Here is a 16335-nt window from a genome sequence, read left to right as displayed (position 1 = left end):
ACTTGTGGTTGGAGGTAGTAGTGGGTGGGGATTCGTGTGACAGGATGGGGGTGGGGTTGCAGAGAAGGGGGGTAAATCTCTGTGGAACGACAAAACACAGGGCCGGGGACACAGCTGGTAATTCCGTAAGAGGTCACTCACAGTAAAAACAAGCTGTTTAGAGAAGGTCTGGAAAGGCCAATACTCCAGGAGCTGTGTGGGAAGGATGGATAGAGATAAGAAGAAGAAGAAAAAAAGAGCAACTATGAAAACTCCCCACTTCCTATGTGTATCCTTTATTATTTTAGGCTAAACAAAACCACTTTCCCATAACATGTTCCTATGCAGGCTTCAAACTCGCTTGGCAAATTTCGCACCCTTATTTAGACAACTGATAAGTGTCTCGGGGGTATTAATAACTTCAGGTTGGCTAAGTGTTAATATACAGTATGTACTGTAATAACCCTCTCTTACGAAATCACCTTATTTCATTTCAGTAACATTGGACCATCCCAAATGGCAACTTATTCCCTTTAGTACACCACTTTTGGCCATAGCCCTGGTCAAAAGTAGTGCACTATAAAAGGGAATAGCTAGGTCCCATTTGAGACGCACACATACATTTTTTAAATAGTACTTTCTTTCCTTCTTACTACCACTGAGACTCCAGCTGATAGTAAGTAAGTCAGCCAGTCAGTCAATCAATGTAATTTGAAAAGATTCTGGGTGATCCTTGAACTGTACATGAAAAATCACCCAGCGCAGGTCACAGAAGAGATCAACCTAGTCTGACTGGTTCTCTCCCCACTTTTACCCCCACACCGAATTTCAGAGGTCAAATGAGCTTCTGCAGAACATTCTCAGTACAGGCAAGATCCTCACAAAGTGCTACAGCTACACCATCGAGAACATTCTGACCGGTTGCATCACCGCCTGGTATGGCAACTGCTCAGCAGCCGACCGTAGGGTGCTACAGAGGGTAGTGTATACGGCCCAGTACATCACTGGGGCCAAGCTTCCTGCCATCCAGGTCCTCTATACTAGGCGGTGTCAGAGGAAGGCCTCAAAAATGGTCAAAGACTCCAGCCACCCAAGTCATAGACTGTTCTCTCTACTACCGCACGGCAAGCGGTACCAGAGCGCCAAGTCTAGGTCCAAAGGGCTCCTGAACATCTTCTAACACCAAGCCATAAGACTGCTAATCAATTAATCAAAATGGCTACCTGGACTATTTGGACTTTTTACACTGCTGCTACGCGCTGTTTATCATCTATGCATAGTCCTTTTACTCCTTCCTACATGTACATATTAGCTCCATTATTTAGACTAACCTGTATATAGCCTTGTTATTGTTATTTTGTGTTACTTTTTAAAACTTTATTTCGTAAAATATTTTATTAAAACTGCATTGGTGGTTAAGGGCTTGTAAGTAAGCATTTCACGGTAAGATCTACACCGGTTGTATTTGGCAAGTGACAAATTCATTTCAAAATTGGCCTTGGCACAGTCAAGACAGGGTAAACATCTGCCAAGCATTAAGATAGGAGAACAACAAGTAATGTGTTCCAGTCCAAGTGTATGTTTAAACCCATTGCTTTTGGCTTGATAAGAGGTGGAATTAGGAGCTATTTAAGGGTATTTAAATCCATTAGATACACAACATAAGCATCAGCTGACTGTAATAATATGTGTACGGCACTGAGTGGGAGGAACAAGTTTGTCCTTTCTGTGAGGACATAAAAATCTAATCAAACTGTATTTGTCACAAGCTTCATAAACAACAGGTGTAGACCAATAGTGAAATATTACTTTTCTACTAACACAAGGAATAAATATAAAATGAGTAATGATAACTTGGCTATAGACACGGAGTAACAGTACCGAGTTGATGTGCAGAGGTACCAGGTAATTGAGGTAGATATGTAAATATACAGTACGTTTGGAAAGTATTCAGACCCCTTGACTTTTTCCACATTTTGTTTTGTTACAGCTGTCATGACGTTGGTCTGGGGGATAGGTTTATGACAGTCATAAATACATCTTCCCCCCCTTTTTCCTCTCTCTACTGAGGTTACATTTAAAATCAATGTAAAAAAAAACTTGGTTAACATAGAGATTCTGGGAACATCAGTAGGTGGGGGGGAACTGGGATGAAAGTTCACCCTCCAATGGGACAGTGACCCTAAGCACACAGCCAAGACAATGCAGGAGTGCTTTGGGACAAGTCTTTGAATGTCCTTGAGAGGCCCAGCCAAAGCCCGGACTTAAACCCGATCTAACATCTCTAGAAAGACCTGAAAATAGTTGTGCAGCAACGCTCCCCAGCTAACCTGACAGAGCTTTAGAGGATCTGCAGAGAAGAATGGGTGAAACTCCCCAAATACCAGTGTGCCAAGCTTGTAGTGTCATACCCAAGAAGACTCAAGTCTGTAATCGCTGCCAAACGTGCTTCAACAAAATACTGAGTAAAGGGTCTGAATACTTATGTAAATGTCATATTTCAGTTTTAAAATTTCTTTAAAAAAACTGTTTTTGCTTTGTCATTATGGGGTATTGTGTGTAGATACTTTTGTACCCGTTTCCACCAGCATCTTCACAAGGTCCTTTGTTGCTGTTCTGGAATTGATTTACACTTTTCGCACCAAAGTACGTTAATCTCTAGGAGAAAGAACGCGTCTCCTTCCTGAGGGGTATGATGACTGCTTAGTCCCATGGTGTTTATTCTCACGTACTATTGTTTGTACAGAGGAACGTGGTACCTTCAGGCGTTTGGAAATTTCTCCCAAGGATGAACCAGACTTGGAGGTCTAACATTTATTTTCTGAGGTCTTCGCTGATTTTTTTGGAGTTTCCCATGATGTCAAGCAGAGGCACAGAGTTTGAAAGTAGGCCTTGAAATACATCCACAGGTACACCTCCAATTGACTCAAATGATGTCAATTAACCGATCAGAAGCTTCTAAAGCCATGACATCATTTTCTGGAATTTTCAAAGCCACAGTCAACTTAGTGTATGTAAACTTCTGACCTACTGGAATTGTAACACAGTGAATTATAAGTGAAATAATCTGTCTGTAAACAATTGTTGGAAAAATGACTTGTGTCATGCACAAAGTAGATGTCCTAACTGACTTGCCAACCAAAGTGTATGTAAACTTCCGACTTCACCTGTATAAATCTAGAACAGGATTATCTATTTGATGTTGAGACAGTTGAGACAGAGAGTGCTCGTGCATGCACTGATTTAAAGCAACCATATTAAAGTGATAGGCTGTTTGCACCAATAAATAAAAACATCTTTACAATTAAAAAAATATGGTGACCCCCAAAAGCCAGATGGCGATGGGTAAATTAGATGCGCATTCAGTCTTTATATTACTGTAGCATAGACTATGCTGCAGCAAATGTAGGCCTACCTGTCACAAGAAAAAAAGTTACCATGATGGGATGAAAGGTCTACATGCATTGTGAACTGCGCTCCATACTGAGATGGGCTGTCTGTCCCCATCCTGAGCATTGATGATTCATCATCCAGAGGCCATAGACAAGCCAGATCGCATATCATTTAACACTTCCACTTCATGATATGCTGTTCATATAAATAATTGATTATAATTGCCAGTTTCACTCAGTTATTTATCTCGGCGGAAAAGGGAGTGGTAAATCCCGGTAAATCTCGGTAACCGGGTTCCAGCCATTGAACCCTAGTCCGGGATGAGCAGTACTGGAGAAGAGAGTATTTCCCCTTGAGTCATACTTATATCACACTGCATTCATTCTTTTGAGACAATGCTGCATTGTCTACACTGAAGTGTTTATCAAAGAAGCAGCAGACTGTTGCTCTGCGGTCTCCCCTGGTGCTCATCACATGCACTGGCGTTTCCAAAAAGTCATCAAGGGACCAAGAGTTTCATAATTTATATGGAAACATAACTATGATCTTGTTTTGTGATTACAGTTTTCCAAGTAAAAGACACAGATGAAATATGAAAAAAATATGAAATTTGCCACAGTGCAATAAGATAACGTATGAATAGGCTATTCCTTATGAAGAATATATATTCTTACCATTTAAAAAAAAAACTATTAGTCTATCTGGCTGCTAAATGCATGCTGCTGTGACCTATTCAATATTGGGCATGGAAAACAAGGAAATGATCTAGAGATTTGCTTCACATACTCTTTTTCAGACCTTAACAGAAAACGCTCTGTTATGGGGGTGGAAGGTAGGTGGCTTCCAACTGCTTATGTGTCAGAAGAGTGCACAACAGAAAACAAAGCACGGGCCAAGACGTCATACACAGGCTTGACTATTTGCGTTCTAGCTGTTTACATGCATTCTAGAGACATTATAATAACCCCATTTGCACAGCACTATATTGTGAGGAATCCGTGTCGATTTAGTGCTATCTGACATTAAAACTGAGCACATAAAATCCCATAATAGCCTACCAATTCATTTGGGGCAATTTGAGCATAATGTTGACTGGTTGTGTGTACAACCCAGTACAACTCCAGTAATAAGAATTCAGTGGTATTTACGGTCAGTGCGTTGGCTTCAACTGCACAAAACAAAGACGACCCATTATTCCCGGTTCTCTGGCGGTTCTCTGGATGATGGCCACTGTCTGTTTTAGGCCTGTGAGGCATAAAGCATACCGTCCACCAGACATAAAAAACCTTTGTATTCCCAAGAAATGACGAGGTTAGTAAATACAAGCTTGTCTTAAGGTCTCAATTACACCCCCCCCCCCCCCCAAGTTTTCATACTGACCAAATTCAGTGATTCCACCTCTCCATTGCATTTAATGTGGTGGTTGCTAAGAGTGGCGTGGGTCCCTGTTGGAATGCTACTGACCTCTTCACAGAAACTACAACAAGGCCTGAGATATCGGTGACAAGTCACTCAACACGGTGCGATATCTTTATCTGCAGTATTGAATCTATCAAACAGCATCGTCGGTTATGCGACATTGCACAAACGTATAATCATCATCATTGCACAAACGTATAATCATTGCGCTAAACGTATCATTAAAATATTGAAAAGTTGTGCATGGAAAATGTATTAAGAAATGTGTTAATTTTCATATTTGTGAGTGAATGATATAAATGTCATCCTCTATTGGCTTTCAGAGTTTAGTGAAGCGTTTGGGGGTAAAGGTGCAAGCTAGTACCTGGTCCAATTGGGAAGTCTATTCCTGGCTGTACAGAGAGCCTTTTATCCCTCAGGAAAGTTTCAAGGGGAAAGAATACTAGAACTCTGTGGGTTTTCTCTCTGCTGAATCATCATCTTACCTTACATAAGTAGCTTTTTTCCACTTTAACTGCACCCAGTGAGGAAATCACAAGCCTCGACCCTGACAAATGAGAACACTCTGTCACATATTGTAGAGGCCCAACTATTTCCATAATAGTTCTTCTGTTCGGAGTTGAAACTTTGCAGGAGTATAAAAGGATTAGGTCTCCGATAATATTTTTACAATTAATTAACATCACAGTAGTTGAAATGGCAAACTTGGATTTTAAATTGTGGTATTAGTTTCACAAGGTCCTCTCCACAAGGAACAAGTTTGCCTCAAAGAACTATAATTTTTACCATGGAAAAACATGGGTGTTCAGTAGCTCATATTAGAGTTGCACGGTTGCCAGTATGCTACATTTTGGCACTATAACACATAAAATAAGGTTATAGGGCAGTGTTTTGACTTGGACCCCAATGATTTCAGCTTGCAGCTATAGTTTCCTCATATCTATCGGTTGTAGAATTTGGCCCATCCATCTCACCATAGCTTTCATCATTAAATTCAAAAGTGCAGCTGTGCCCTTGGACTGCCAAAATGTCTGGAAACAGCTGTGGGGAGTCACAATACCTTAACCAATTCCACACTCGGCTCCACCCCAAGAGAAGCATGCCATGTGAGATCATGGTTAAAGGTGTGTCCCATTATCAGCGCAGGCTTCACATAGCTGTGAGCATAGATCAACTCGGTCCCTGGGACCCCAAGGGGTGTACGTTTTGGTTTTTGCCCTAACACTACATAGCGGGTTCAAATAATCATCACGACTTGATCATTTGAATCAAATGTGCAGTGTTAAGGCAGAAACCAACTTGAGGACCAATTTTGAGAAACGCTGGTATGGAGCGAGGAATGTCACCTATAAAATTACAAAACTGTCAGAAAATCTAGACATCCTCCTCCTACATTCCTTTACTGTATACTGTAGGCCTGTATGTGCAGCTCTATTCATATAAATGCTAAGTTGCCAAGTGAAGAATTTCAAAATGAGACCAGATGTCATTTCAAACAGATGCTGCGGTGACAAAAAATGTTTAGTGGATATTAAAGGGAAACTTCACTGCTAGACACTATTTAGACGAGCTGGACTAAGAGGGCAAATGGCAAACCAGTTAGTTGTTTTGTTGTCGGTAGCTAGCTAGTAATATCAGCTCTCTTTTTACACAAGGCAGTGTTGTTCAGTATCATTTTGTGATCAAGTCGGCCATGACGGGGATTGCTAGTAGCACCACAAGACAACCTAGCCATGTTAAACTTGCTAGCTTTGTTTGCTATACCCAAATCTTACTGCAGCCTAACGTTATAGCTAGCTAGACGCAGTGTTTTTTCCACTTGGAGCAAAACTGGAGAAACGTTTTGATGATGAAGAGTAAAGGAATGACTTTGGCTTTATGACTCATATTAGTCTTTGAGTAAATACGCCTGTGTGTTGTAGCTAGCTAGCTTGTGTCTGAAATATTCTGCATTGTGCTGTTACATTAGAAAGACGGTACACATTACCCATGAAAGTCAAATAGTGTTTTTGTCATTCTCTTACAGACAAAACTGTTTGATGGTCTACAGATTATTTTTGGAGTTTGTTCTACGTGGGGAGAAGCTAGGCAGAGGACATCAAATCCCCTTGCCTGCTTGTGCTGTGCTGTTGGGGCCATTCAAGCAATTTATCCCTCACACAATGAATACAAAGAAGTTGATGAGTCAAGAAGAGATATGAATGGTCCCATAACAACAATCTCCCCTTGTGTCAAAGTGAACTCACTGCTATCCCCAAAAACACCATATGCAAGTATTCCCTTTGTAGAACTGTAGTATTTATAATGTGTTGTGTTATATATATATATATATATATATATTACATGTCATATATTGCCCTAACTGTTCCTACATACAGCTGTGTAAACTCACCTAGGTCTCCAGCGCAAATAAACGTTGTCGTGAATTCAAGCAATGTCCACTTATTTCCTACATTGACAGACCAATCTGTTTTATTGAAACATATTTACGTACCAACAAATTAAAGTTGAAATGATACACCAACTCCCTGCATCATTTGTTTTAGCAGTAAGAGTGTAGCAAGTTACTTCTAAATACGTTTCATGAATACCACAATGAATTGATCCATGGTTTCTGATGCAGCTGGAATGTTCCAGGCAAGATCCTGAATGTTCTTCAGCTGGTGAACCTTGTCTTGTGTTGGGCAATGGCAGCTGGTCTGGCAGAACTTCATGAGCTCCATGAAATTAGCCTCGCAGACTACACAATTTGGCTCTTGCCAGTCATATGCAGTCTTTTCCTCTTCCAAGTCAGATGACGTTGAGCTCGAGGTTGTTCTCGGCTGAAAGCTTTCATCCAAGACTACTTTGTCCCCATCAATACACACTCAAACAAGGTACAGTACTATATCCACCCATTCCCCTCGTGTCAATAGATAATGTATACTAACCTTCACAAACACGTCAGTCGCCCACACCATCCCCTCTTTACTAATAACTCAGCTTTTCTTAAATTTAGACTTCAAGCTTTACATGAACAACTCAACTAACCCTCCATAATACAGAAAAAACTACAGTAGAAGTTGAAACCTACTTATAAACACACCAACTATGACAACAAGACACAGACCATGTTTATGCCTAGCTCCAGTATATTTATTTGCTCATGGAGTCAAGGTGACTTACACTAGTTCCTGGTGCTGAGCTTGATGTTGATGCCGGTGCAGATGTTGATGAGATTGGACTCTGTAAATAGAACACATAGCCCAGTCACGTTAGCTAGCTAACTAACTACCGCAGAGGCTAACGGTTAGATACGGTCCGGTAGGCTGTATAACGTAGCTTGCAAAATTACAAATCACATTGCCAGATAGCAGCTGGCTATTTACATAGATTTTCTTTGGAAGGTCTAGCTAGCATAATATGAAAGCTAGCGAACTAGATTTTAGTTTCAATAAACAAATGTAGTTCCCTAGCTTGTTACCTTAGCTAGATAAATTAACTCTGCTCGACTTCTTAGTAAGGTAACCGATGAAATTGGGGATGCACGATATAAGAAGACACTGCAGTCATTTTCACTACTCTTCGCAATGATTTAGGGATCCTTGTATTAGCTAGGTAGCCACTTGTTGTTGCCTATTTAAACATGAACTTCAGTTCATGAAAATAAATAGCTAGCCAGCTACTTAACCCTGTTGCTCAAAGCTAACGTTATAAGCAGCCAGCTGGCTTCATCAGTCTAGTGAGGCTCTACCTGACCGGGTAATGTGTTGTGAGGCTAGCCACAATAAGAATTAGGCACAATAGTGGAATTTGCGACAAACATTGGCAGTAGAATGGTCTTACTGAAGAGCTCAGTGACATTCAACGTGGCACCGTCATAGGATGCCACCTTTCCAACAAGTCAGTCCATCAAATTTCTGCCCTGCTACAGCTGCCCCGGGCAACTGTAAATGCTGTTATTGTGAAGTGGAAATGTCTCGGAGCAACAACAGCTTAGCCACGAAGTGGTAGGCCACACAAGCTCACGGGACCACCGAGCGCTGAAGCTTGTAGTATGTAAATATCCTCTGTCCTCAGTTGCAACACTCACTATCAAGTTCCAAACTGTCTCTGGAAGCAATGTCAGCACAATAACGGTTTGTTGGGAGCTTCATGAAATTGGTTTCCAAGGCAGAGCAGCCGCACACAAGCCTAACATTACCATGCACAATGCTAAGGGTCGGTGGGAATGGTGTGAAGCTTGCCGCCATTGGACTCTGGAGCAGAGGAAACGCTGGAGTGATGAATCATGCTTAAACATCTGGCAGTCCAACAGACGAATCTGGGTTTACGGATACCAGGAGAACGCTACCTGCCTGAATGTAGTGCCAACTGTAAAGTTTGGTGGAAGAGGAATAATGGTATGGGGCTGTTTTTCATGGTCCTGGCTTGGCCCCTTAGTTCCAGTGAAGGGAAATCTTAACGCTACAGCATACAATGACATGAGACGATTCTGTGCTTCCAACTTTGTGGCAGAAATGGTTTTGTCTAGATCGGTGTGGAAGAACTTAACTGGCCTGCACAGAGCCCTGACCTCAACTCCATCGAACACCTTTGGGATGAATTGGAACACCGACTGCGAGCCAGGCCTAATTGCCCAACATTAATGTCCGCCCTCACTAATGCTCTTGTGGCTAAATGGAAGCAAGTCCCCGCAGCAATGTTCTAACATCTAGTGGAAAGCCATCCCAGAAGAGTGGAGGCTGTTATGGCTGTAAGGGGGGTTTTGGACGAGAGCCTGTGTTTTGGCAGTGTCAGTAGTAGAATAACAAATGTAGCATGGCGTGGAGGGCCAAATGATATCTCTATAAGTCATTGCACTTGTAAAGTGGGATGAATTTTCAGAAGCATTTGTCTAAAGGCTCCAAGTATGAGAAGCCACAAATAATGCAAAAGCTCATGGAGATAGTGGTTTTACTTGACAAATTGTTTAGATTATAAAATTACATTTATGACATGGATGCATGAATGTATTTCAGTCTCAATATGGGAAACTCAGCAACTGGAGAAACAGAAACTTTACATTAATTGTTATCAAGCCTTCAAATTCTCCATATCGCTTCTAATTAAAATCACATGAAGTCTTTAGTCCTCCCTTGCATGCCAAAGGAGTGAGCAGTGACTAAAAGATTGCAAAGAACTTTGGAAACTCATTCCCCAGTTTAAGAGCCAATGCCTCCAACCAACTGGAATACTGTCAGCTGACATCATCTCCAAGCAACCGTTCCTGAACCAAATAAATGGGACATTAAAAGTGTTATGGCTGTGACATATTGTAAAGAGATGATCTTTGACTCTTATTTGATATTCAATATTAGGAAAGACAAACATATTCTCATGGATCATTTTGTTTTACCACCAGGGGAATTTTTGGGATAGGTGATTATTACAAACTACACACAGCGGTCTATCGGACCATCTACACTACATGACACATCTATAAAATCATCCATACAAACAATTATTTTGAACTGTATTGACAAAAATTAAATAGCCAGCCGTTTATTATAATGCACATGAGATGCACACTGGTTTGCCTCCAAAACGCTTCCCATCACCTCAACATGTGGTCAAGGAAATTTCTCAGAACAACTCTGAAGGCAGGACATTAGCAGAGTTTGAAAATTACTGAAATGTCTGCAACAACTGTTACTTTAGTTACTACATGTACTCAGTATGAGGTGGACAAATTTAGGTTAGAGTTGACATCTCAAGTCCCTCTGGTTGTGGGCAACTAAATTAGTCAAACCCTTTGCCTTAGACATGCAATTATGTCACTAAATTGCAATTTGCTTGCAACATGTGTCCAAAAACGTGTTGCAACACTAACTTTTTCGGGGTATAGAATGGTATAGAATAGATTAATGAATTTATGGGATCCCAGTTAAGTCGGGAAAAGGTTTGGAATGACATAAGACTCCATGGGTTACAAAAGTCTCATATTTTCCAACTGATGTCATCTTGAGATGATCTCACATGTTTAAAAATTCCACAATAATGATACACGTTTTTTTGTAATTTCCTCATCAATCTTTAGAAGCATTTCAGCACACCTCCAAATAATAGTGGCTACTTCTAAACATGAAGTGAACAATAATGTAATGTAGACTAGAGTTGAGAAGAAAAGCTGTTGGCTGACAGCTGACAGAATGAATCCCAATATCTTCTCACACAGAAGCCTCTTAATTAGTAAATACACCCAGAATGAATCCACATACCTAGAGCCAGAGAGTCGTCGTCGTGGTGTTCGTTGGGACACATTATCATCCATGACTAGTTGCACAGGTTTAACAAAGTCCCCCGGACTACCGAAAGTGAAGCAAAGCACACAATTATTCATATTTCATAACTAAAATTGCACAGGTTTACATCTAGAGCTGTCCCATCCGAATGCTTGCTGTGGATGGTCGAAACCCTATTGACAACCAGGACAGCGTTTCGGATGGTAACTTGCCCTTTGTTGCCCGGCATGCAAAGTGGGGCACAGGACAATTATGATTTAATTAAGCTCATTATGTTACTCGTCATCTCTTACCACGAATGCCCCAGGCCCTCCGCGCTGCTGTCAACTTTCATCGGTATTTATTAGGGAGAAGAAAATAAATTATACCGTACAAAATATATCGTGGCGATGATTCGGTCAGTGATACATTAGGCTACTGGTGCGTTCAAAATGAATTCCAGAACTCCCACTTCTATCTTGAGCCACACAACAGTCGCTCCTCTGTTCCAATACGCCGCCAGCACAACCCAGTCTTTCCAACGTTTAGCCAGCAGTCTACATTTCAAAGTTGTGACACGATGCCTGCTACAAGCGCTGCTAAATTGTCTCTGCCAAAAGCATACCAACTCCAAAAATCGACGTCAAAACCTATGAGTAGAGATTCAAATAACCATTCGTGGGGGAGTTGAATACCTTCACTCTTCTCCCGTTTTTACTCCCAGCGGTAATTTCACCTATCCATCCCAGAGGGAATACACATACTTTGCCTGATTTTTAAATGAATTCAACAGTAAAAATTGTACTGCAGGAGACAATTCATATTACTTTTATTTTTAGTGAAGTGAACAATTCGGGTTTACATTTATAATATTGAAATATACTAAATATTATAAACATGAAATTGCCCAAATAGTAAATGTATAACATATTCCCTCTAACCAACCGTGGAAAATGCACTACCATTGGACAAACTTCTATAACTGCATCTTCGAAGGGCGTGACATCAAGGCAAAAGGTTACCTTTGAGAAACGTTTTTATAAAAGTGTTATTTAGTCAGATTATGTTACAGCGACATCGTGTGGTAGGTTTCTCGAAGATACTACTCGCGAAATTCAAAGTGGAACTTTGTCTCAGTCTGATATACAAATTGATCAATCTATTGCATTATGGCATTTTCACAAATAGTAGCATAAATTATGACACACAAATTCATTGCAGAGGTAATAAATACAATGAGCATACAAAGTCATATCACAAAACCCCAGTGTGTAACAACAACGTTTCATGTAGAATTCTGAGTTGAATTCTGAAAGAGTAGCTCAGTGGGTGGTGTGGGGGATATGGAGAGGTTGGAAGTTGAGCAGTAAAACATCTCGGCTCCATGGGAGCAGTCTTGGGGGAACATAACCGCCATGATCAAACCTGTTGTCATGACAAAGACACCAGCTATGAGGATGAGACAGGGGATGCGGTTTTCACCTTTGAACCAGCGCTCTGTGGAAAGCTTGAGGTAGCAAGCTGATGGAATTATGAAAATTAAAGGTGTGGCGCTTACAACTCCCTGGGAGACAAAAAAACAATATTGTTAAAAAGATAACCATTGCAATTTTAGTAGAGAAATAAGTTACAACAATTCAAAAGGTCATCCGGCTTACATTTAACACCAGAACAATACCCAGACAGTCGTAGGCCAAGGATAATGCTGTGCACGCTGCAACTATGAGCAAGGTGACCGCCACATGGGCATGGTTGTTGAGAGACCCTTTAAAAAAAACATTGGATACTACCTGTAAACATAAAAGACAGAATAAGGACTTGATTTTTACAGGGTGATGTGCACTAAAATCAATGAACACTGCGTCACAACATGTCCTGTGCCATATGAAGTGGCATGTGCATAAATAACGTCATACCTCTCGAGTCACAAAACATTCCAGAGGAAAAGTTGTTATTATACTGATGCCAAAACAGAAGCGACCAAAAGTAGCCAGGTCATCGTTCCCACAGTAGTTTTCAAAGATATCACCTGAAAATATAAAGAGGCGATCAGAAAAATGTACTCCTTAGGCAGTATGTATATGGGTGAACTTGGGTCTATCACCACAAGATGGTTCTATGATTCTACGTGTTGTGTTTTACCTTGTGTGTACCCAGTGAAGGTAGCATAGCCAGTCGCAGCAAACAGAATACTGACAATCATAGCCGAACCAACAGACATGTGGGTGACACGAGACCAGTTACTTAGGCTCTGTTCCTTCAGAGAGCCGTAGATCATAAAGCTGTTGTGATGACAGATAAAGGCTATGGAACAAAGGGATATGACACAGTATTACAACCTATGAACAGTCCAAATTACATTTTTGTGTGGTTGTTTTGTGTGGGGTTCCTCTATTATGAAACTTGATAGCCATTACCATACAATATGAAGATGTACACATGTATGGGTTGTTTAGTCTCGAGCAAGTATTACTTGTACTTTACAAATATACAGTTGATGTAGATGAGAACTGACCAAAAGACATAACACCAACGGCCTGAATCGCATTCCACCTTGCAAACACCCATGCATTCTCTGTAGGGGGACTAAGGACACAAAGTAATTGGATAAACATGTTGTTAGCCATTTTAAGATTTTCTAATTCCAGAGTAAGTGGTTTCAATAGTCGATTAGTTGACTGAAATATAAAATAAAGACAGAATGTGTTTCAGATTGGATTAGAATATGATACAGCATGTGAGTGAATAGGTTATGACAGTGTTAAGTAATATAATGTACATATGTGGTCCCAGGGTAGCTGCTCTGATGATAACAGTGATGAGGATGAAAACAGTCAACACCATGGACAGTAAGGACACCTGGAATCACATGGATAGATGCTTTAGCTCACAAATTATAAAATTAGTCAATGACTTCTAAAATAAATGTGACAATATGTGATTAAGTCTTACCTTTCCCAGCTTTGATATATTCCGGAAAAGAGACAGGGGTAATGTGAATAGAATAGTGGACACTGCGATGACAAAATGTCTCTCTGAAAGTATGTGGCCTGGTCCAACTGCAAATAGCATGTATGAAAAATATAAATGATCAATATGCAATGAACAAACGTGGCCTTGGTGTTTGCACTTAATTCAGAAAAACTGTGACCTATTTTTTTACTGTCACTGTATTAGCATATCAAGTTGTGGCTTGTATTTGTTCAGATATCTTACATTAAAGTACAATGTACCATACTGTACCTCCAGGTAGTCTCTGAAACACTTTGGTCAATGTGTCACCAGTTATGATGTTGTAGCTGATCATAGCTGGGGAAGACACACATTGTGGTTATGTCTACAATCCAAGTCCCAACCACTACCTGTATATCAGTTTCTATGAGACTGCTCAATCTCATAAAATCTTGGTTGTAAAGTAGTTCTGATTTACTTTAAAATGGCACCTCCACTCAAGACTTACCAATGAAAGGGTATAGAAACTGCAATAAAGACAGAACCCAAAATCCAGTGATACCAAAAGTGCTACGTACAAGTGACTGGTAACTATTTGTCCCTGAAAGATTCCCTCCTTTAATCAACAAGATGATAGAGTAGTCTGCAAGGAAGAAACAGGACAATGCCACAATGTTAGCCGTTGAGTTAAATACATTCTATAGTAAAAGGGAGTTCATCACAGTTGTCACCGTTACAGAACGTACCTGTAATAAATGCTACCAAAACCAGGAGAAAAAGGCCAAGTGGAAGGCCAGCCTGGTTTAAGGAGTATGGCAAACCTGGAAAACAAATTAAATGACATATCATGTTATCACAACATATTCAAAAATATATATATATTTTTTAAGAGCACTCCTCTGTCTATTCTGGTTAGAGACAGTTTGTGCTGTTCTGTGAAGAGAGTAGTACACAGCATTGTACGAGATCTTCAGTTTCTTGGCAATTTCTCACAGGGAATATCCTTAATTTCTCAGAACAAGAATAGATTGACGAGTTTCAGAAGAAAGTGCTTTGTTTCTGGCCATTTTGTGCCTGTAATCGAACCCACAAATGCTGATGCTCCAGATACTCAACTAGTCTAAAGAAGGCCAGTGTTATTGCTTCTTTAATCAGAACAACAGTTTTCAGCTGTGCTAACATAATTACAAAAAAAATTCTAATGACCAATTAGCCTTTTAAAATTATAAACTTGGATTAGCTAACACAACATAGGAACACAGGAGTGATGGTAGCTGATAATGGGCTTCTGTACACATTCCATTAAAAAGCAGCCATTTGCATTTACTTACTAGGCAATTCAGTTAAGAACAAATTCTTATTTTCAATGACAGCCTAGGAACAGTGGGTTAACTGTTCAGGGGCAGAATGACAGATTTGTACTTTGTCAGCTCAGGGATTTGAACTTGCAACCTTTCAGTTACTAGTCCAATGCTCTAACCACTAGCCTACCTTGCTACCCCTAGTCATTTACAACATTAACAATGTCTACACTGTATTTCTGATATCTTTTATGTTATTTTAATGGAAAAAAATAAGCTTTCCTTTCAAAAACAAGGACATTTCTAAGTGGTCCTATGATGTTTTCTATTCCCAGGAAATCATGTGATCCTGCATGTTCAACATATATAACTTGCTTATCTTATTGGGGAACATGATTGATCAACTTATTAGACAGTAACTTGCAACTGGTACTCCCCTCTCAAGAAGGGTGTCATTGCAGCTATTGCCACCAGTAGGTCTATTCTGCTGTGCTACTGAAATACAAACATGATGATCCCACAATTGAATGTATAAACACTCATTTACCTATTATTCCAGATCCTATTATCGAATTGATGAAATTAAAAGAGGCTGATATCATCGAACTTTTGACTTTTCCTGCAACCACCTTTTGTGAAGCAAGCAACGGTTTCCCTTCGCCATTCTCCGTCTAGGGTCAAATAAACACATTTTAACACAATTAACACATCATGTTGTAGAATGGTGGTAATCGTGAGTATCAATAAAAGTAAACCTATTCGTATCATAGTAAATCGGCAGCCTACCTGGTGAGCTTCCCGTTCTCCACTTTCCTGTATTGATGTACTCATTTTTATTCCACCAGGTGTTGTATGTGTTTCCGTCAATTTATAAACGTTCTATTCGCATCTCTGCCATGAAATGAATTAACTGGGCAGAATGTTCAAAACTTTCCTAATCGGAGTCGTTTAAGTTCGCCCATGAAAAACGATGGCAATAGCGCCCCTAAATGGCTTAGTACAACACTGGGTGCGTTCCTGATAGGTCTAAACAATTTCTGCATTGGGTT

At 40.2% G+C, this 16335-nt stretch overlaps 2 protein-coding genes across 3 annotated transcripts in view; both read right to left on the bottom strand.

Annotated features, from left to right (window-relative positions):
- LOC135519605 (cordon-bleu protein-like 1) overlaps positions 1 to 11705 on the bottom strand; it is a 40062-nt gene extending 28357 nt beyond the window's left edge. The window contains exons 1-3 of one of the 2 annotated variants that reach the window (XM_064944837.1): positions 11348 to 11705; positions 11031 to 11117; positions 7957 to 8016 (exon numbers count right to left, since the gene is read on the bottom strand). In XM_064944837.1, the coding sequence (XP_064800909.1) occupies positions 7957 to 8016; positions 11031 to 11117; positions 11348 to 11388 (188 nt within the window). In that variant the 5' untranslated portion in view covers positions 11389 to 11705. The remainder of the gene's footprint in view (positions 1 to 7956; positions 8017 to 11030; positions 11118 to 11347) is intronic. The other variant, XM_064944838.1, reaches the window with a different exon arrangement.
- Positions 11706 to 11845: 140 nt separating this feature from the next.
- On the bottom strand, positions 11846 to 16237 carry LOC135521183 (putative sodium-coupled neutral amino acid transporter 11). The gene is made up of 12 exons (XM_064947113.1): positions 16073 to 16237; positions 15834 to 15957; positions 14732 to 14806; positions 14494 to 14628; positions 14277 to 14342; positions 13986 to 14092; positions 13813 to 13892; positions 13549 to 13619; positions 13176 to 13337; positions 12950 to 13062; positions 12692 to 12823; positions 11846 to 12597 (listed from the first exon to the last, which is right to left on the bottom strand). The coding sequence occupies exons 1-12, from the start codon at positions 16115 to 16117 to the stop codon at positions 12319 to 12321; spliced, it is 1389 nt and encodes a 462-aa protein (XP_064803185.1). The 5' UTR covers positions 16118 to 16237; the 3' UTR covers positions 11846 to 12318.
- Positions 16238 to 16335: the final 98 nt, after the last annotated feature.

Source organism: Oncorhynchus masou, chromosome 29 (assembly GCF_036934945.1).
Source record: "Oncorhynchus masou masou isolate Uvic2021 chromosome 29, UVic_Omas_1.1, whole genome shotgun sequence".
In the NCBI taxonomy this organism is placed as follows: domain Eukaryota; kingdom Metazoa; phylum Chordata; class Actinopteri; order Salmoniformes; family Salmonidae; genus Oncorhynchus; species Oncorhynchus masou.
Note: the sequence above shows the minus strand (reverse complement) of the source record. Positions and strands in the feature narration are given on the sequence as shown.

Excerpts from the sequence above, each read along its gene's own strand:
- LOC135521183 (XM_064947113.1), bottom strand. The coding sequence starts at position 16,117 with ATGAGTACATCAATACAGGAAAGTGGAGAACGGGAAGCTCACCAG. Across the intron at positions 14,807-15,833 it reads AATAGGATCTGGAATAATAG|GTTTGCCATACTCCTTAAAC; the intron begins GTAAATGAGTGT and ends TTTGTTTTCCAG. Across the intron at positions 13,063-13,175 it reads CTTCACTGGGTACACACAAG|GTGATATCTTTGAAAACTAC; the intron begins GTAAAACACAAC and ends TTATATTTTCAG.